At 45.1% G+C, this 22,381-nt stretch overlaps 1 protein-coding gene across 1 annotated transcript in view; it reads right to left on the bottom strand.

Annotated features, from left to right (window-relative positions):
• LOC121288707 (tumor necrosis factor receptor superfamily member 14-like) overlaps window positions 1-22,381 on the bottom strand; it is a 50,943-nt gene that overhangs the window by 8,631 nt on the left and 19,931 nt on the right. The window contains exon 5 of the mRNA XM_041207453.1: window positions 18,999-19,092. Coding sequence (XP_041063387.1) covers window positions 18,999-19,092 — 94 coding nt within the window. The remainder of the gene's footprint in view (window positions 1-18,998; window positions 19,093-22,381) is intronic.

Genomic DNA, 22,381 nt, shown 5'->3' with positions numbered 1-22,381 from the left:
GATTGAAATTGGTAGGTACAATGTGGTGGGCATCACGGAGACATGGCTGCAAAGGGATCAGTATATCTAAGGATATACATCCTATTGAAAAGATAGGCAGGTTGGCAGAGGGAGTGGGGTTGTTAGTAAGAAATTAAATTAAATTGAGAGCAAGAAATGACGTAGGGACAGATGATGTAGAATCTGTGTGGGTAGAGTTGAGGAACCGCAAAGGTAAAAAAAACCATAATGGGAGTTATGTACAGGCCTCCGAACAGTAGTCATGATGTGGGGCACAAGATACACCAGGAGATAGAAAAGGCGTGTAAGAAAGGCAAGGTTACAGTGATCGTGGGGGATTTCAATATGCAGGTAGATTGGGAAAAACAGGTTGGTAGTGGATCCCAAGGAAAGGAATTTGTGGAATGTCTACGAGATGGCTTTTTGGAGCAGCTTGTGGTGGAGCCCACTAGGGAACAGGCAATTCTAGATTTAGTGGTGTGTAATGAGGCAGATTTGATAAGGGAGCTTAAGGTGAAGGAACCCTTAGGAGTAAGTGACCATAATATGATAGAATTTACCCTGCAATTTGAGAGGAAAAAGCTGGAATCAGGTGTAATGGCATTACAGTTGAATAAAGGCAACTACAGAGGCATGAGGGAGGAGCTGACCAGAATTGACTGGAAGATGAGCCTAGCAGGAAAGACAGTGGAACAGCAATGGCAGGAGTTTCTGGGAGTAATTTGGGAGACACAACAAAATTTCATCCCTAGGAAGAAGAAGCATAATAAAGGGAGGACGAGGCAACCATGGCTGACAAGGGAAGTCAGGGACAGCATAAAAGCTAAAGAGAAAGCACACAATGCGGTGAAGAGTAGTGGGAGACCAGGGGATTGGGAAGCCTACAAAGACCAACAGAGGACAACTAAAAAAGAAATGTGAGGGAAAACTAGCCAGTAATATAAAAGAAGATTGCAAGAGTTTTTTTAGATATATAAAGCGTAAGAGAGAGGGAAGAGTGGACATTGGGCCGCTGGAAAATGACGCTGGAGAAGTAGTAGTGGGGAACAAAGAAATGGCGGAGGAACTGAATAGGTACTTTGCGTCAGTTTTCACAGTGGAAGACACGAGTAACATCCCTAAAGTTCAAGAGAGTCGGGGGGCAAAGGTGAGCATGGTGGCCATTACCAAGGAGAAGTTGCTAGGAAAACTGAAAGGTCTGAAGGTGGATATATCACCTGGACCAGATGGATTTCACCCCAGAGTTCTGAAGGAGATAGCTGAAGAGATAGTGGAGGCGTTAGTGATGATCTTTCAGGAATCATTCGAGTTAGGGAGGGTTCCAGAGGACTGGAAAATCGCCAATGTAATCCCCCTGTTTAAGAAGGGAGTGAGGCAAAAGACGGGAAATTACAGGCCAATTAGCCTGACTTCGGTTGTTGGTAAGATTTTAGAGTCCATTATTAAGGATGAGATTTCAGAATACTTGGATTTGCATGGTGAAATAGGGCAAAGTCAGCATGATTTCATCAAGGGGTGGTCATGCCTGACAAATCTGTTAGAATTCTTTGAGGAGGTAACGAGTAGGTTAGACAAAGTAGAGCCAATGGATGTTATCTACTTGGACTTGCAGAAGGCCTTTGACAAGGTGCCGCACAGGAGGCTGCTCAGTAAGGTAAGAGTCCATGCTGTTAGAGGCAAGGTACGAGCATGGATAGAAGATTGGCTGTCTGGAAGGAGGCAGAGAGTCGGGATAAGGGGCCGGTGATTAGTGGAGTTCTGCAGGGGTCAGTGTTGGGACCACAACTTTTCACTTTATACATTAATGATCTAGATGAAGGAACTGAGGGCACCCTGGCTAATTTTGCAGGTGATACAACGATAGGTGGAGGGACAGGTAGTATTGAGGAGGCGGAGAGGCTGCAGAAGGATTTGGACAGGTTAGGAGAATGGGCAAAGAAGTGGCAGATGGAATACAACGTGGGGAAGTGTGAGGTCATGCACTTTGGTAGGAAGAATAGAGGCATAGACTATTTTCTAAATGGGGAGAGAATTCAGAAATCTGGAGTGCAAAGGGACTTGGGATTCCTAGTCCAGGATTCTCTTAAGGTTAACTTGCAGGTTGAGTCGGTAGTTAGGAAGGCAAATGCAATGTTAGCATTTATTTTGAGAGGACTAGAATATAAAAGCAGGGATGTGCTGCTGAGGCTTTATAAGGCTCTGGTCAGACCACATTTAGAATATTGTGAGCAATTTCGGGCCCCGTATCTCAGGAAGGATGTTCTGGCCCTGGAGAGGGTCCAGAGGAGGTTCACGAGAACGATCCCAAGAATGAAAAGCTTAACACATGAGGAACGTTTGAGGACTCTGAGTCTATACTCGATGGAGTTTAGAAGGATGAGGGGGGATCTGATTGAAACTTACAGAATACTGAAAGTCCTGGATAGAGTGGATGTGGGGAAGATGTTTCCATTAGTAGGAGAGACTAGGTCCCGAGGGCACAGCCTCAGAGTAAAGGGAAGACCTTTTAGAACAGAGATGAGGAGAAACTTCTTTAGCCAGAGAGTGGTGAATCTATGGAATTCATTGCCACAGAAGGCTGTGGAGGCCAGGTCATTGAGTGTATTTAAGACCAAGATAGGATTGGTAAGGGGATCAAAGATTCTTGATTGGTGATACCAATCAAAGTTCTTGATTGGTAAGGGGATCAAAGGTTATGGGGAGAAAGCGAGAGAATGGGGTTGAGAAACTTATCAGCCATGATTGAATGGCGGAACAGACTCGATGGGCCGAATGGCCTAATTTCTGTTCCTATGTCTTATGGTCTTACACTTGAGTATAGAGGACACAAGTTCAAATTTTGCCGATCTACAAAACTTGGAAATATTGTGAACTCTGAGGTGGATAGTCTTCACGAGGATATAGACAGGTTGGTGGAATGTGTGGACATCTGGCAGATGAAATTTAACGCACAGAAGTGTGAAGGGATAACACTGTTATGGTGGCTGTGATAAACAGTGAAGAAGGTGCACGGATTGTCCGTGCCTTATTCGTTAAGCAAGTCTTTTTGAAATGATGCAGATTTGAATCTGCTTACACCTACTACCTGCAAGACTTCCCCAGCACTGGATACTTTATTTGACTTTCAAGAATGCTGAGCATGTGTAAAATTTCTCAAAGTGTTCGAGGAGAGAAGAAACCTGACCCTGCTGTCTATCCTCACAGTGGGTTTGCTCTTCATGCTGCCATTGGAACAGAACAGTGTTGTGACCATCCATCTTTACAACCCCATGTTCCTATTGTGGATATGCTCAACTTCCTCGCTGGGATTGTTGAAGTGGTCAGGAATAGCACTGAGCTCAAGGACCCTGTCGGGATTTGGACCAGCAAATGGCAAGTCAAGGTGACTTTGAAGGTGGACGGCAAGGGAGCAATTCTCCACTCTCCCTCTAGCATTGCTATCGGCAGAAGTTGGGGCTACTTTGTCTGTGCTGGGCAGCCCAGAGTTTGTCACACTTATGGCAAATCTGGCCACATTGCAGCCAACTGTAGCACCATCATCAGTAAGAGCTGCAAGCCGGAAAGCCATCAGACAAAGGACTGCAGAGTAAATGTTGCAACTTGTGAGATGGTGCAGGCCACCTCTACAAGACCTGCCCAAAACGCTGCCTTGGTTCTCGCCAGCTGGGTGTCACCAACAAAAGGCATGCAGACAAAATGGCGGGTATGGCTATTATGAAGAGACCTGCAAACCTCCACTCAGCAAGCCCTTAAGTGAGAGGAATGGGACAAAGAAGGACACAGGGAGGGCCAAAAAGGAAAAGGATGTGGCAGCAGAGTGTCAAACACCCATACTGTCCTGAGCTGCTCCCTCAGCAGATCAAATCAATGGAGGAGGAGTCGGTAGAGGGACAACTGGGTGAGTGGCACCTAGTTGAGAGGAAGAAGGGGCCATGAAAGGACCAAGCCACTTCCCATCCGAAACGGACTTCTGTGGCTGCTTCTCATTGTATAAGGAGGGACACGGATGACACCTGCAGAAGTGGCAAAACACTAAGGAGCTCGAGCAGAAGAAACACAAGCTCCAAAATATGGGAAACACCGAACAGGCCAGTTCCCCCTGGCTCTGGAAAACCAGGAGCAGCCATGTACTGGAGGAGGAACAGAATGGAAACACTTATCCAATGGAGGGCAGCCCAGACCGCGCTCCTTGCATGACTCCTCCGATGTCACTTGGGTGGAACAACACTGGTGGTGGGGACCAGGACAGCTTTCTCAGCCCAACAACGGGAAGACTGTTTCTGAATTTGATGAGTATGCAGGAACATGCCCAAAAGCCAGAACCCTCACAGACAATGGGTCTGCTCAGCAACAGTGTTTTAAGTGGGTCTAAAAATTGCCTCCAGTAAAGTGCGTAGTGTTAAGTCTACTACCCGATGTGTTTCGAACTTGGGGTACCTTGTCAAGATAAAAGCTGATCTGCTGTTTCTGCAGGAGGGTGGACCTCAGCACCTCCAGGCAATGGTGGTCCCATGGGCCACTGAACTAGTAAGAAGGAAATGATTCTGTTCTTCTGGCCTGGGTATTCTGCTGCAGGGAGGCAACTCCACCACCTCCGAAGTTAAGGAGGTGTTGGACGGGCACCTCCTCCTACCAGATGTAATGTACAAAAATGCTCCACGGTCAATTTCTGTGTATGCCCGACTCAAAACAGCAAGTGGCTGGGAGTCCTTCAGTGGCTCCCACTGCTGCTGGCAATGTCCCAGGCACAGCCCTCTAGGTGGTGATATCAAATTCATCAATGGTGCGGCTGGCTGATCCAGGAGGGCCAACAGCAAACTGGATACCACATCCAGACTCCTGATAGAAACAGTAAAAGACGCCAAGCTGCCTGATGGCTTAGCAACCCTACAGATGGAGCACCGCACAGATACACCAGGTAGAGGACAGACAGGCCCATCCGTTCCAGGACAGACTTCTTTTTGTGTCCCCAGCGTTCATGGTCTGATCCACTGACGTTAAGCTGGTGTGCTTCTCTGAGCATTGCCTCCGAGTGGCCAAATGCCATTTACATGAAGACCAGAGGGTTGTCAGGGGGACATGGAAGCTGAACGTGAATTGACTGACCCCAAAACACATTGAGGAATTCAAAAGGGATTACAAAGGCTGGAAAACCTTGAATCCCCTCCTCGAGTCTCCTATGCACTGGTGGGAAGTCATCAAGGCAAACATCAAGAAGTTTTTCATCCTCAAAGGTATTCAGAAGGATAGAAAAGAACAGAGGGAAATGTTTTGACTCCAGAAAAGCATATAGAATCTGCTCAGACCACAGTCGATGGGTTTCGATGTCAAGGAGAATCTCCAAGAGGTGAAGAACCTGCAAGCCTCCATCTTTGCCTGCAAGATCATCTTACAGTCCAGAGTCTGCTCTGTGGAGCGGGATGAGACGTGTTCATGTTGTTCTTCCGAAAGATACACATAGACAGTGCTGTGATCAGCAGCCTGAAGGAAGAAGATAACTTGGTAACGTCATCGCAGTCTGATATACTAAGGATCAGCAAATCCTTTTATGCCAGACTCTATGATGTGAAGCCCACAGACAACACAGCCTCCCAGTCCTTCCTGTCCTCTATCAAGGAGGTCTTAGATGACAGGACACAGGAGAGTCTGGACAAACCACTAAAGCCGATGAGCTGACAAAGGCTGCCAGATCCTTTGAGACAAGTTAAGCTCCTGGAAGTGATGGTTTACCAGCTGAGTTGCATTTGACTCTATGGGACTGGATCAGCCCAGACCTGCTGGAAATGTGTGAGAGCATGCATCTGGCTGGTGGCATGTCAGAACCCATGAGGAAAGGCATCATCAACCTCAGCCACAGGTGAAAGTGGGAGAGGGAGGGAATCAGAAATTGGTGGCAAATTTCACTGTTTAACATGGACGACAAAATTCCGTCCAAGATCCTCACCATTCGACTCAAGTCTGCTCTGGAACTGGTGACCCATCCTGATCAGACTTGGGCTGTACCCAGCAGGATGATCTCTGATAGCCTAGTGCTACTCCAGGGATATGATCTCCTTTGTGCCAGACAGGGGATGGATACCTACCTCATCAGCTTGGACCAGGAGAAGACCCTTGTCAGAATTTCACACCCCTCCATGATGGCTGTGCTCTCCAAAATGGGGTTTGGGGATGAAATCCACAATTGAACAATGGACAGGAATTGGAAAGCTTTCTGATCAAAACTGGAATCAGACAGGGCTGTCGGCTCTCCCCTGTCTGTTTGTGTGTTGCTTAAAACCTTCTGCTGAGTCCATCAGGAAGGATGTGGGCATAAGAGGGCTGGCGATTCCAGGCAGCGGAAGCACTCAGGTTAAAGCCTCCCTGTACATGGATGACATCACTGTGTTCTGCTCATATCCACAGTCTCTGCGTAGACTGATGAGCATCTGTGGCCAGTCTGAAGCAGCCTTGGGAACCAAAGTAAATTGTGGCAAGAGCGAGACCATGTTCTTTGGAAACTGAGCCAAATGATCCTTTGTTCCCTTTGCCATCAGGTTAGACTAACTGAAGGTGATAGGGATTTTTTTTTATTCGTTCATTGGATGTGGGCATTGCTGACTATGCCAGCATTTATTGACTATCCCTAATTGCCCCTGAGCAGGTAGTGTTGTGCTATCTTCTTTACCGCTGCAGTAGGAACACCCACAGTGCTGTTAGGAAGAGAGTTCCAGGATTTTGACCCAGGGACAGAGAAGGAACAGTGATATAGTTTCAAGTCAGGATGGTGTGAGATTTGGAGAGGAACTTGCAGGTGGTGATGTTCCCATGCATCTGCTGCCCTTGTCGTTCCCACTGGTAGAGGTTGCGGGTTTGGAAGGTATTGTCGAAGGAGCCTTGGTTGTAGTCCATCTTGTAGATGGTACTCATGGTTGCCATTGTGCATCTGTGGTGGAGAGAGTTTATGGTGGTGGCTGGGGTGCCAATCAAGTGGGCTGCTTTGTCCTGGATGGTGTCAAGCTTGAGTGTTGCTGGAGTTGTACTCATCTCGGCAAGTGGGGAGTATTCCATCACATTCTTGACGTGCATTGAAGATGGTGGGCTGGCTTTGGGGGGGCTCAGGAGCCGAGTCACTCTCCACAGAATTCCCAGCCTCTGACCTGCTCTTGTAGCCTTAGTATTTATATAGCTGGTGCAGTTCAGTTTCTGGTCAATGGTAACCCCCAAGATGTTAACAGTGGGAAATTCAGTGATGATAATACCACTGAATGTGAAGAGGAGCTGGGAAGATTCCCTCTGTTTGGTGATGGGCATTGCCTGGCACTTGCATGTTACTTACCATTTATCAGCCCAAGCCTGGATATTTTCCAGGTCTTGCTGCATCTGGACAAGGACTTCCTCAGTATCTGAGGAGTCACAAATGGTACTGAACATTGTGCAATCATCTGCGAAGATCCCTACTTCTGACCTTTTGATGGAAGGAAGGTCATGGTTCAGAGAGGCCAGGGCATCCATCAAAAACAGGAAGGAATGTGTGACCATGGTAACACAAAAACTATCACGCGGGAATGATACTCTGATACCCTGCGGGTAAATACCTGGTGATCAGGTGTGAGGCACTCTTGGTGTTGCTGTACATAGCGCAGGTCTGGCCCAACATGAAAATAGCAGGTGTTCTTCATAGCAAATGACACACTAGCCTTAATTTTAATACACTCCCACCCTTGCTCATCACATGTGGCAAAGGTTAAAATTAGGCCGAGGTGACTTAACAGCTGAGGCTGCATTGTACCTACCTGGCACCATCTTACCTTTGACAAAATTGAAGTCAACCAAGACGCTCACTACCGGCAGATAGGACCTGCCAGTAAATTAAATTCAAAGTCTCAGCCTGAAGATACCAATCAGGCTGCAACGTAATAAACAAAGTCTGGGGGACGTCCACACTGACTGCAGCAAAATACCAAAAAAAACTCTCAGTTAGGACTCCCTGTGGGCCAGGTGGATCAGGAATGCTCTCCCTTCCCCTCACCAGGCTTTGCAAGGAGTCCTTTGATCTCCTAAGACCAGGCTTCCCTCAATTGTTCTTGAACCTTCAACTCCCATCTGCACTTCCTCCACCCCCCCACGATCTTCTTCAGGCCCCTCTTCCCACTAATTGTCAGATACTGATCCCATGATTTCTCTGTTGTGACCTCCTGCTGCCAAATTTCCTCACGGGTTTGACAGCAGTATACGCTGTTCAAAAGAAAAGTAAATTATTTCCAATCTAATTGAAAGAATATGGCAAATCATACTGGAACAGGAAGATGTACACAGTAAATCAAAAGAAGTACTCGCCTTCTATTTCTCTGCCAAATAAAAAAAGCCACCGCGCAAGCTACGATAAGCACAATGACAACAGGCACAAGTATAGCGACTAGATTAGTCTTTTTTTCACATATCGTGTCAGTACTAGAGGTTCCTAGTTTGACCTGATTTTGGTTGTGTTCCTTACAACTGGGGAAAATGCAGAAAAAAATTAAATCAACACAAATATCCACGTTAGTTGTTGTATTAATATTTATAACAAACCTGTGACAATTGATCTCTTGTGGAAGTCTTATTCCAAGCCCATTACCATTACAGGAAATGATAGAAGGCTGATTCATTATATTTAATGAAAATAACTACTGGCCAGGCACCTGGAATAACTACAAGATCCTCTTCAAAATAGTCTCATGGGATTTTTCATTTCCAGCTAAAAGGACAGATAGATCCTCAGTTTAATATTACTTGTTGAATAAGGCACTGAAGCACAGCCTAGATTTTTGTGCTCAAGTCTCTGGAGTGTGGCTTGAATCCATGGGCATATGACTCCAAAAGATGCTTTCCCACATTCTATTCTCCATAAACCTCAAGTCATCCAAAACTCAGTTACCTGCACCCTAACTTGCAGCAAGTCCTGTTTCTGATCCCCCTTGTGTGCACTGACTTTCATTGACTCCCGGTCAGTAATGACTTGATTTTAAAGTTCTCATCCTCATTTTCAAATCTCTCCATAGCTCTCTCTCTGTAATGTACCTCAGCCCCACAACCCTCTGAGATCTGTGCTCCTCTAATTCTGGCCTCCTGTACGTTCCTCCTGTACAATTATAAGTGCTCCACTAGTGGGGTCATGCCTTCATTTGCCAAAGCCCCACGCTCTGGAATTCCATCCCTACATCTTTACCCCTCTCTACCTCACTCTCTTCCTTCAAGACAATCCTTAAAACCTACTTCTTTGACCAAGCTTTTGGTCATCTCACCTAATATCTCCTTATGTGGCTTGGTGTCATGTTTTATTTTACAGTGCTCCTGTGAATAGCCTTAGGACATTTCATTACTTTAACCGTGCTTTTTTGTTGTTGTTGTTGCTTTGACTGAGACATGGCTATAACTATTTCAAATCCACTTTGGCTTATAAGAGTCAACTAACATTTGTGCCGCTGTTATGACCCAGCAGTTGGTAAAGCTGAGTTATTTAAAAATCCCAGAGGGAAACTTTAAATAACTGTCATAACCTATATTTTTAAGTGGTATGTTCGAGATGCAGCTTGAAATTCAAGAATCAGACCACCAGTCCTCGAGAGGTTTTATATTAAATTAAATGAAACATTTCATTAAGGTACAACACATTAAACACATATACATGGCTACAAATTACCACTATCTTAACATATAACAAATTCCCAAACTAATCTCAATTGAGGCAACAGCAACACATAGGGGAGAATAATCCCCCCGTTGGGGTGTTTGCGTGGGGGAGGGCAGGAACGAGCGCGAAACCGATTGGCGCTTCCAATCTGGTGGGCGCCGCCAGTTTACGTGGGTGGGCCAATTAAGGCCCATCCATCATGACACACAGCTGAAAGCACTGAGAGGTCCCTGTGCGGGCAGGGGGTGGATTCCCTGAGAGGTTCCCTGCGCTCTTAGAGATCTCCCCGAGGCACAGAGGCGCATCAGGGAGATTGTTTCAGCGCTAAAGCTTGAAATGAATGTTTGTAACACTTTTAAAACATGTCCCCTCATGTGACACTATCACATGAGCTGGGACATGTCAAAGACTAAAAGTATAAATTGTTATTACATTTTAAAACGCTTCACGAAATCTTAACCTGCCCATCGATGAAGTTTCATGAAAAACGGGAAAGGCGCCTGGGCTCTTCACGTGCCCGCCAACCTTAAGATTGGGTGGGCAGCAATCTTAACCATTCTTAACAAATGACTTCCTTAAGGGCCTTAGACAGTTCGGAGGGTGCGCAGCTGACATGGCTACGTGCCTGCCGAACTGACAATCTAAATGATGTGTGGTGACATTGGGACAACCGCCTGGCATCACTGCTCAGGTAAGAGAGTTTTGGATGACATTTTCCACGTCAGCAAGTGGGCCCCGCCCCCGCTCGCCGATGGAAAATTATTCCCATCGACTTTTAAGCAGACACCAGGCAAAGCATTTTCACTTAACGCATTCAAAATAATGTACCTTTCACTTTGTTTCCTTTCATACACAGTGGCAGGCTTAAAGGCATTGATCTTACATTGCCTCTGCCCTGCACGCACAAAACTGGTACCGGTTATATCCAGCATATCTCAATGAGTGTAAATTTTCATTGTATCATTCGTCCCTTTGAACTCCACCTCTTCTAACAGTAAAACCCTTTTCATAGTACCAATTTTATTAGTAATATAATCATATTGCTTGGTCTCTGCTAGCTAGTTGCCAGATTTCACTCGCCTTCTTGAATGCTCTATTCAACAAAATGCAAAAGCACTCTGCCTCTTTTACCTCTCAAAACTAGTATACATCAAAGCACTCAGACTAGCTGGCTTTAATCCAATTAAGACACACAATTGAGTGTCATGGGGAGATGGTTAGATTCTCTCTTGTTGGAGATGACCATTGCCTGACACCTGTGTGGCTGTCATGAAGTGATTAATGTATATAATATTATTGGAAATTTGTTTTAAAAATAGAGGTTTTTTTGTTCTTATTTTGGATTTCCAGTATCCGCAGTATTTTGCTTTTATGTTCATTTCCCAAAGAGGCGGTAATCAACCAGCTGTAGAAGTTGGTGGGTTAGGACTGGTGTGGGGTGAGGGGAAAGGGGGCTGAAACAGATGTTGGGTGGGTGCAAGATTCTTAAAAGCCCACAAAAATTTACTTTTTCGGAGGCCTCTGGTGATGTCTTTAAGGATCGCCAGTTAGGCCTTTTAATTTAGGCCAATCCCCCCCGTATCAATATCCTGGGGGTTACCATTGACCAGAAACTGAACTGGAGCAGCTATATACATACTGTGGCTACAAGGGCAGGTCAGAGGCTGGGAATTCTGAGGCGGGTAATTCACCTCCTGACTCCCCAAAGTCTGCCCACCATCAACAAGGCACAAGTCAGGAATTTGATGGAATACTCTCCACTTGCCTGGATGAGCACAGCTCCAATAACACTCGATAAGCTCAATACCATTTAAGACAAAGCAGCAACTTGAGTGACGTCCCATCCACCACCTTAAATATTCACTCCCTCCGCCACCAATACACAGCAGCAGCAGTGTATTCCATCTACAAGATGAACTGCAGCAGCTCACCAAGGTCCCTTCCAGTACCTTCTAACCCACGACACTAACTAAGGATAAGGCAGCAGATGCTTGGGAACACAGCTCCCTTCCAAGCCATACACCACCCTGAATTGGAACTCTGTTTCTGTGCCTTCACTGACACTGGGTCAAAATTATGGGACTCCCTTCCTAACAGTGCTGTGGGTGTACCGACACCAAGAGTGCAATGGTTTAAGGAGATAGCTCACCACCACCTTCTCAAGGGCAATAAGGGATGATCAATAAATGCTGGCCTAACCAGCAATGCCCATGTCCTGTGAAAGGATGGAAAAAAATAATAATTTTCAAGAAACTTCAGTAACAAGGATGAGATTTAATGAAACAAAATCTCAGAACTGAACTTTGCTGAAGCGTCACACTGAAACGCTAACTGGTCTTTTTCACTTTGCTGATTGATCTGGCGTGCCCTTGTGATATTTTCTTTTTCTAAAATTTAAAATACATGAGATCAGAACTGTCTGCTAATGATAATATCAGGCGAACACCAAGTGAGTCTGTATGACATTCCTGTCACAGCTATTAATCAGTAACGTAGAGGGAAGATGGATATGATTTGAAAGTAGTTAAGTGTCATTTACTATTATCATGGCCTGTATTGTTCATCAGGTCAAACACGGGCAAGCAAACCTCCTGCTGATTATCACCTACCGCCCTCCATCAGCTGATGAATCAGTACTCCTCCATGTTGAACATTGCAATGAGGGGGGCAATGGCATAGAATGTACTCTGGAGAGAGTGCAGAGTAGGTTTATAAGAATGTTGCCAGGGTTAGAAAAGTGTAGCTACTAGGAGAGAATGGATAGGTTGGGGTTAATTTCCTTAGAGCAAAGAAGGCTGAGAGGTGACTTGATTGAAGTGTACAAAATTATGAGGGGAATAGATAGAGTGGACAGAATAAAATTGTTTCCCATGATGGAGAATTCGAGAAGCAGGGGACATAGATTCAAGATAAGTGGCAGAAGGTGTAGGGGGAACAAGAGGAAGAACTTTTTTTATGCAGAGGGTAGTGGGTGTCTGGAATTCGCTGCCCAAGTTGGTGGTAGAGGCAGGAACTTTAAACTCATTTAAAAAGTACCTGGATCTGCTCCTAAAGTGCTGTAAGCTGCAGGGCTATGGGCCGGGTGCAGGAAGGTGGGAATAGAAAGGGCACCTGGGTATCCTCAGGCTGGCATGGACAAGTTGACCGAATGGCCTCCTTCTGTGCTGTAACTTTTCTATGGTTCTATGGGTGGGGTGCTTCAATGTCCATCACCAAGAGTGGCTCAGTAGCAGCACTATTGACCAAGCTGGCCAAGTCCTGAAGGGCATTTCTGCCACAGTGGGCCTGCAGCAGGGTGATAAGGAAACCATCAAGAGTGAAATACCTAATTGATCACACCTTCACCAATCTACCTGTCACAGATGATTCTGTTCATGACAGCTGTGTTGGTAGCTGTAACCACCACATGATCCTTGTGGAGACAAAGTCTCGTCTTCACACTGAAGACACCCTCCACTGTGCTGTGTGGCATTATCATCATGCTAAATGGGACAGGCTTAGAACAGATCCAGCAGTTCAAATTTGGGCAGCCATGAGGTGCTTACGGCCGTCAGCAGCAGAATTGTAATCAACCACAATCTGTAACCTCATGGCCCAGCACATCCCCAACTCTACCAATTCCATCAATCCGGGGATCAACCATGGTTCAATGAGAAGTGTAGGACAGCATTCCAGGAGCAGCACCAGGCATACCTAAAAAAGTGGTGTCAACATGGTGAAGCTATAACACAGGACTACTTGCATTTTAAACACAGGAACGCAAAGCAAAGGCAGAGCTAAATAATCCCATAACCAACAGATCAGGTGAAAACTCTGCAGTCCTGCCACATGCAGTTGGGAATGATGGTGGACAATTTAAACAACTAATTAGAGGATGAGGATCCACAAATATCCCCATCCTCACTGAGGTGGGTGCCTAGCACATCAGTTCAAAAGACAAAGCTGAAGTATTTGCAACCGTTGTCACCCAGAAGCGCCGAGTGGATGATCCTTTTCGGCCTCCTCCTGAGATCCCCAGTGTCACAGATCCAGTCTTCATCCAGTTCAATTCACTTCACATGGTATCAAGAAATGATTGAAAGGAATGTATTTGGCAAAGATTTTGGGTACTGACAACATTCCAGCTGTAATAGTAAACACTTCTGCTCCACAACTATCTGCAGCCCAGCTGCTGTTCTAGTACAGCTACAACACTGGCATCAACCCAACAATGTGGAAAATTGCCCAGCTACGTCTTGTCCGCAAAAAACAGGACAAATACAATCTGGCCAAAAGCTGCCTCATCAGTCTATTCTCAATCATCAGCAAAGCGATGAAAGGTGTCAACAACAGTGCTTTCAAGCTGAACTTACACAACAAAATCTGTTCACTGATTCTCAGTTTGGGTTCCACCAGGGTCACTAAGCTCCAGACCTTGTTAGTCATGGTCCAAAATGGGCAAAAAAGTTAGATTCCAAAGATGAGGTGAGAGCGACTGTCCTTGACTTCAGGGCAGCTTTGGACTAAATGCTGTACCAAACAGTCAATGAGAATTGGGGAAATCTCTTTATGGTTGGAGTCATGCCAGGAAAGGATTATAGCTGTGACTGTTGGAGGCCAATCATCTCAACTCAGGACATCACTGCAGGAGTTCCTCAGGGAAGTGTCAGGCCAGACCATCTTCAGCTGCTTTAACAATGCTTCTCTCCAGCAAGAGGTCAGAAGTGAGATTGTTTGCTGATGATTCAGTGTTCAGTGCCAATTGCAACTCCTCAGATACTGAAGCAGTCCGTGTGCATATACAGCAACACCTGGACAATATCCAGGCTTGGGTCTAAGTGGCAAGTAACCTTCAAGCCACACAAGTGCGAAGCAATGAACATCTCCAACAAAAGAAAAAATCTAACCATCTTCCCAAGCTGGCATTATCATTGCTGAATCCCCCAACATCAACATCTTCGGGGTTACCATTGACCAGAAACTGAACTGGACCAGCCATATAAATACTGTGGCAACAAGAGCAGGTCAGAGATTGGGAATTCTGCAGTGGGGGACTCATTTCCTGACTCCCTGAAGCCTGTCCATCATCTACAAGGCATCAGTCAGAAGTCTGATGTAATACTTTCCACTTCCCAGAATGATTGCAGCTCCAACAACACTCCATCCAGGACAAAGCAGCCCACTTGATTGGCATGCTATCCACCACCACTGTTACTCCTTGCACCAATGGTGCACAGTGGCAGCAATGTGCACCAGCTACAAGATGCACACTGCAGCACCTTGCCAAGGCTCCTTCAACAGCTCCTTCCAAACCCCTGACCCCTACCATCTAGAAGAACAAGGGCATCAGACTGATGGGAATATCACCACTTGCAAGTTCCCCTCAAAGCTATACATCACCCTGTCTTGGAACTATAACTCTGTTGCTTCACAGTTGTTGGGTCAAAATCCTGGAATCCTCTTCCTAACAGCACTCTGGGTGTAGCTACACCACATGGACTGCAGCAGTTCAAGACGGCAGCTCATCAACACCTTCTCAAGGGCAATTAGGGTTGAGCAGTAAATGCTGACCTTGTTAGCATCACCCACGTCTCATAAATGCAAAACAAAATATTGGAGAAGTTTGGATCCGAAAGTCTTGTGAGGTGGTGGAGGTTACAGGAATAGGAAAGTACGAGACCCTGGACGAATTTACAAACAAGGATGAAAGATCTAAAATTGAGGTACTGCCAGACTGGGAGCCAATGCAGGTGAGCACATACAAAGATGATGGGTCAGTGGCACTTGTGCAAGTTGAGATATGGGCAGTAGAATTGGATGAGCACAAGTTTAAGTAGGGTGGATGATGGGAGCCTGGTCAGGGAGAGCTTTGGACGAGTCAAGTCTAGAGGTAGCAAAGGTGATGTGAATTTCAGCAGCAGATGAGCTGAGGCAGGGGCAGTCAATATTACAAGAATAGAAATTGGACAGTCTGGGTAATGGGGCAGATACATGGTTAGAAGCTCAACTCAGGGACATATGAAGTTTCAATCAGTCTGTTTCAGCCTCAACTCAGTTGCCAACAAGAAGGATGGAGTCGGTGGCCAGGGAAAAGTGTTTGTGGTGAGCATTGAAGACAATGGCTTCAGTCCTCCCAAAATTTAGTTGGAGGAAATTTCTGCTCATTCAATACTGGATGTTGGACAAATAGTCTGACAAGTTAAAGATGGTGGAGGGAATGAGAGAGGTGGTGGTGAGACAGAGCTGAGTGGCATCAGCGTTAAGTGGAATGTAACATTCTGTTTTCAAATTATGTTGTTGAAGGGCAGTATATAGATGAGAATTAGAAGGGTCATAGAAACGTAGAAAATAGGAGGCGTAGGCCATTTGGCCCTTCGAGCCTGCTACGCCATTCATTATGATCATGGCTGATATCCAACTCAATAACCTGCTCCCGCTTTCTCCCCGTGTCCTTTGATCCCTTTTGCCCCAAGAGCTATATCTAACTCCTTCTTGAAAATAAACAATATTTTGGCCTCAACTACTTTTTGTGGTAGCGAATTCCACAGGCTCACCACTCTCTGGGTGAAGAAATTTCTCCTCATCTCAGTCCTAAATGGTCTACCCTGTATCCTCAGACTGTGACCCCTGGTTCTGGACTCCCCCACCATCGGGAACATCCTTCCTGCATATACCCTGTCTAGTCCTGATAGAATTTTATAGGTTTCTATGAGATACCCCCTCATTCTTCTGAACTCCAGTGATTATAACCCTAACCGACTCAATGTCTCCTCATATGTCAGTCCTACCGTCCCGGGAATTGTCTTCAATGCTCACCACAAACACTTTTCCCTGGCTGCACTCCCTCTATAGCAAGAACATCCTTCCTCAGATAAGGAGACCAAAACTGCACACAATATTCCAGGGGTGGCCTCACCAAGGCCCTGTATAATTGCAGCAAGACATCCCTGCTCCTGTACCTGAATCCTCTGGCTATGAGGGCCAACAAACCATTTGCCTTCTTTACCGCCTGCTGCACCTGCATGCTTACCTTCAGCGACTGGTGTATGAGGACACCCAGGTCTCATTGTACAATCCCCTCTCTCAATTTATAGCCATTCAGATAATAACCTGCATCCTGTTTTTGCTACCAAAGTGGATAAGCTCACATTTATCCACATTATACGGCACCTGCAATGCATTTGCCCACTCACTCAGCTTGTCCAAATCACACTGAAGCATCTCTGCATCCTCCTCTCCCCTGTTAGTAAACTCTGTATTGGAAGTATTGCTTTCTGCGAATCGGAACTCTGGCCTGTAACTTCCGTGGAGTGGCAATCAGAGTTAAATTGCCACTCCACTACCAGCTTATTTACCATGAAATCCAGCCACTCCATTTCTGCTCAACCTTTCGACTCAGGCCGGATGAGAACTGTGCAGTACAGCGGGTTCCTGAGGCCTTGTGTCGAGGGCAGGAGAGTCAGAGGTAAGGAAGCCACGACCTCTTTTTACAGCACTAGCTGCCGTAAAGGAGGTAAGTTTAAGGGTCCAGCTATTTGAGAAGCCTGGGGGAAGGTAAGTTTGTAAGGTAACTGGGCAGGTTTGGGGGTAGGGGGTGGATCGGGTGCTCAGGGTTGGTTGGTTGGGGGAGTATCATGAAGCTATTAACATATATGATATTATTGGAAACTATTTTTTCTTTTAAGATAGAGGTTTAGTCTGTGGGTGAGTCTTAATTGGATTAAAGGCAGCCTGTTTGTATGCTTTGATGTGTACTAGTGTTGAGATGTAAGAGAGGTAGAGTGCATTTGCATTTTTTTGAATAGAGCATTCAAGAAGGGGGGGTGAAATCTGGCACCTAGCTGGCAGAGACCAAGCAATATGTTTATATTACTAATAAAATTGGTACAATGAAAGGGGTTTTATTGTTAGAAGAGGTGGAGGTCAATGGGGCCGGTGATACAATGAGAATTTACATAGAATGAGCCAAGTTGGGTATAACAGACAGCAGTTTTGTGTGTGCAAGGCATAGGCAATGTAAGATCAAAGCAGCTGTAAGCCTACAACTGTCTCCACAGGAACCAAAATGAAAAGAACCTCATTTTGAATTTGTAAGGTGTAAATGCTTTGTCTGGTGTCCTCTGAAAGTCTACGGGTTGCTGTTGCCTTAATGCAGATTAGTTTAGGCATTTGTTAAAAGTTATGACAGTAGTTATTTGTAGCCATGTGTATATACTTAACTTGTGTAAATTAATAAATTTCTCATGTATTTTGATATAAAACCCCTCGAGAACTGGTGGTCTGATTCCTGAATTTAGAGCTGCATCTCAAAACATACAAAAATAAAAATATGGGTTATGACAGTTATTTAAAGTTTCCCTCTGGGATTTTTAAATAACTCAGCTTTACCAACTGCTGGGTCATAATAGGGAGTTTAGTTGGTTGGGGCGGGTTTGGTGGTGGGAGGTGGGGGTAGTTCAGTGGGATGTCGGGAGCAGGGATAGGCTCAGTATTATAGTTACCCAGAACTTAGAAGTGGTTTTAATTCTTCTAACTCTTTCTAGGTAACTGTTACTGTAAGACAGTCGGAACCATCCAAAGCTTGCAATTTATGCCATGCCGGCCAATTGCCCAACAGGAGTTTGAACTTCCTGAGCAATTGCTGTGCAATCCTTAGGTGGGGATGTCCAGAGGTATAGGGGTGAGGGGTGTTGGGGGAGTTCCCCAGCACGTCCAGTTCCGATGTCCTGGAGCTCAGAAGTTATTGGCTCTGTCCCTTCTCCTCTGATCCCCTCTGTCTTACAGAGTGCAGATAAAAATGAGAAAGTGCAAGCTTGCAGAAATATCCTCAAGTGTTGAAATCAGCTACAAAGAAGTAAAAACACACTCTCAGAACAAGTCCTGTGAGCAGTAGTCTTTCACTTAGACAAAGAAATGCCTGTCTTCAGTATTTCAAGGCTTTGCAGCCTGTCAATTTCACAGACACATTAATCCTTCCTTTGCTCTCACCATGTTCACCCTGGTGAGATTCACACAGCCCAGGAAACCCAGTGCTGGCAGTTAAAGCCAGAATGCAGAGATAAATCTTCAGCCAATTGGTTTTTAACATAAGTAATGCATCGCCCGAACTGTCCCACAGGGGCTTTGCACGTGCTTCCGAAACAGGACTGGTTAAAGAAGTTGTCACCTTCTTGTCGTGTTCCCAATATGCTGGCATTTTTGTTTCTTTAACAACCCCACCACCCATTCCAATCTGCACAAACTGACAGCCGTTCCCCACCCACCCACCCACGAAGTTCAAATTCCCCACTGTATGTTTGCAAATTACAGCCAACCATACACTGATGTTGCAAGTTAAAAATTCTGGATTTTTTTTTGATGTACTTACTCAGTCCATTTCTCACATGCTTCAGTTGATGAATCAGTTCTTGAATATGTTCCTTCAGGGCACACCTCGCACACAGTATCTGTGAAATCTGTACCTGAAAAATAAATGTGTCAATGTTGGTATCAGATCTTTGGAACTGACTTTGTATTGCCAAGGTCTGTTTGGAAAGGAGGCCTAATGTTTGAAATTACCAGCTATAATACATGGTACATGAAAATCTGTGTAACTTGCAGGTAATGCACCCAAATTCACTCAGTATTGTCCCTGCATCCTGAAAGAGTGGCCCAGCAGGGCCATCACCAGAGCCTCATCTGACCAGTGTTCACCACTACTGACACCTCAAAATCAGGACCACCATTCCTGTTACTGTTAAAAACCAGTTTACTCTCAATCATTTGAAGCTTATTTGTACTAAAACCGCCCGCATTTAAAATAGGGCAAAATAAAACTTGAGGGGAAGTGTAGTATAAGGGTCTGGCACATAAAGGGTTTTTATGTTACCAATACCACAAAATTTTTTGTCTTATCATTATTATCAATGATAAAGTTGCCACGATGCACCCCATGTTTTTGGGAAGTTACGGGTGCCCGCACAGCCACTCATACATTGTTTTGGTCTGATTCTTTTGTGTGCTTAATTATCTCTAACCGGTGTTGGCTTACAGCTTACACTAAGTAATCACTGTAAACATTTCAGTAAAATAATTAGCACCCCCTTAAGATCCAATTTATCTTGTGTACTTAAGTCTACTGTGTGGGGTTGCAGTTTGCAGTTCATCTTAAGAGGTAAGTACTGTATTACTCCTATTCTTCTTACTGGAGGAATTTGGGATATAGGAGGGAGGTCTGTTGTAAAGTGGTGGATGTAGTTCGATAGTTCTTAGTAAGTTATTTGTAGACTTAGGTAGTTCAACCAAAAGTATTTATTAACTACTAGTAACAATGTATATATGTACAGTAAAGGGTCTAACCTAGGAGCTGTCTCCAGGCTTGCTTCTACACACAGCTCTGTCCAACCCTACACTGGCCTCGAGCTGTGAATCATGTGTCCTCTTACATCATTATGTGGGTGGTACTGTACCCAGACCCATGTTAACCCTTTATGTGTCAGACCCTTATATACATCTCCGCCGAAGTCTTTATCCAACGTATTTATAAGTTATCCCTATTTACGCACTGTATTAACAACATTACTACTATCACATCTCCCGTCTTCAAGTCTCTGAGTTCATTGGTTCAGGCGGTCTGGAGGCGTTGTAACCCTTCTATATCTTGTTCTCACTACAATCAGGGGAGTGGTAGGCCCTGTCATTGCAGGTCTACCTTTGAATTGGAAGTTGTTCTGGCATCAGGATGTCTTTTTATCATTTTTCCGTTCTTTGACACTGAATCACTCTTTGCTGATTCCATAGTGACAGAAATTAGTTGGTTTACCCTATTCTTTATGGGGCAAAGGAACTCAGGGCTCATCTCTACAGTGTTCTTTCCTTTCCTTCCTTCATGTGGCTCACCATGACACATGTTGGGACAGAAGATGGCCCTTCCTGTTGTGAGGGTGTGATTGGTATTAAGCTCACCTTTTTGCTTGGCAGCATGTTGTGATGAGTGGATGGCTGCTACTATTCTCCAACATCGTCCATGGCACTGTCATGCTGGCTGGGGATTGCAGCATCGCCTTTGTGGCCTCCGAGTTTATCTGACCAACAGAGTCAGAGCCAGAGGTTGAGGTTCTTCTCGCTGTTGGTTGCTCTCTTGATTACCATCCACTCCAGGCGCTGTGGTAACCATGTGAGTGGTTGGTTGCTCTGACCAACGAAGGGCTTCTGGCACCTGCACAGAAAGTGGACAAATCAGCTGTGCAAAGAAAGAAGACAATTCAGAGCTGAAGGCCCAGTCGAGAGAACCTTTCTTGTTGGAGTTCTTGGGAAATTTCAGTTCTGTATATTTTATGACAGATGTTGTCTTGACATCTTCTGCTGTTTTGAGGAGATTTAGGGCTACACAGGCATCTCTGCTCAGGAGAGAAAAAGAATGGTTACAGATGACGTACATTAGTTCGAAGGTTTGATTGGCACCATAACTTAATGGTTCCAGAATTACGCCTATGATCGGAAGTCGGATACCTCTGGGCCCATAAAGTGGTGCGTCTGTTGTTCTTAGCCAGGGGTCTCTCAGCCACGGTTCTTTGCCCAATAGGATGGTAACATTGGTTCCCATGTCCAACTTAAAGTTTGTGAGATTAACCGAGATGCCTGCATTCCAGAATGAAAATCCAGGATCTTTGACCTGACCCAAGAAGCATGGTTGTGTGTCCTCTTGGTGTGCTGTCTTGACCTCATGAATCATCTTGCGATCCTCTGTGTTTTGATGTTTTAGCTTTGCACATTTTTCCGATGTGTCCTATTCAGTTACATTGAAAGCTACACTGAAATTGCTGGACATTGATCATGCCTGTGGGGCCGCTTTGCTCCACAGTGCTGGCATGGTTGCTCTACTGCTCAGTTAGGGTATTGTTTCCCTCGGCTTGGAGTATCCCCGTTTCTGTGCTGTTTCTCTAGCTGATCAGTGGGGTTTACTTTCTCCTCTTAATATGGATCTGTGCTGCAAATAGATTTCAGATTGCTTGACAAGGGTCAAATCTTCCTTCACCTGAAGTATGTCTGAGAGTACATCGTCCGCCACTCCTACAACTATTGTATCCCTGATTAGCTCAGATTTCACATCACCGTAATCACGGTCTTTGGCCACCTATGCAGCTCATTAATGAAGGAGACAACAGATTTGCCTGGATGCTAGAGATGTTTGTTTAATTTTGCCCTTTCAAGGATTCTGTTACTTCAGAAGTTTGAAAAAAGTGTTGAATGGTTTTCAAACTTCATCAAATTATGCAGATGATTCATTTATTCCTTATCTAGCTATTATATCATTGGCTATCCGGCCTACCGAATAAGGCAGTGTGTTAATTTGTTCAGCTTCTGCCTTTTTATCCGAACCTGAAGCAATCCTGTGTCTAAGGAATGTCTTTCTCAAGTTTCCCAATTTTGTGATTGATTTGGGCCTTGGATAAATCCGAGGAAGAGTAGATTTCTGATTCATGGTTAAATATTTTTAAATGCAGGTTCAGCTTTAAGAGGTTTCCGAAAATCCAAGATGGTGCCACCGTATGCTTCTGTGCAAAGTGTTTTTTGCATTTGCTGGTTTTGGCAGGCTCCCGCAGTCATGGTGCTCGCAATCTCAACATTTAGATTTTTTGAACAATGGCTGCTCGGACAAACTAGTTAAAGTGCTCCCTGCTTCAGTGTTATGTTTTTGGGTTGTTGAATTCCGGCTTTTGCTTGATTGTAAAGCTGCCTACTCAGTCGTGATTAATCTTTAATTATTTC

This window comes from Carcharodon carcharias, chromosome 15 (assembly GCF_017639515.1).
Source record: "Carcharodon carcharias isolate sCarCar2 chromosome 15, sCarCar2.pri, whole genome shotgun sequence".
NCBI lineage: Eukaryota > Metazoa > Chordata > Chondrichthyes > Lamniformes > Lamnidae > Carcharodon > Carcharodon carcharias.
This window is presented reverse-complemented; position numbering and strand designations above follow the sequence as displayed.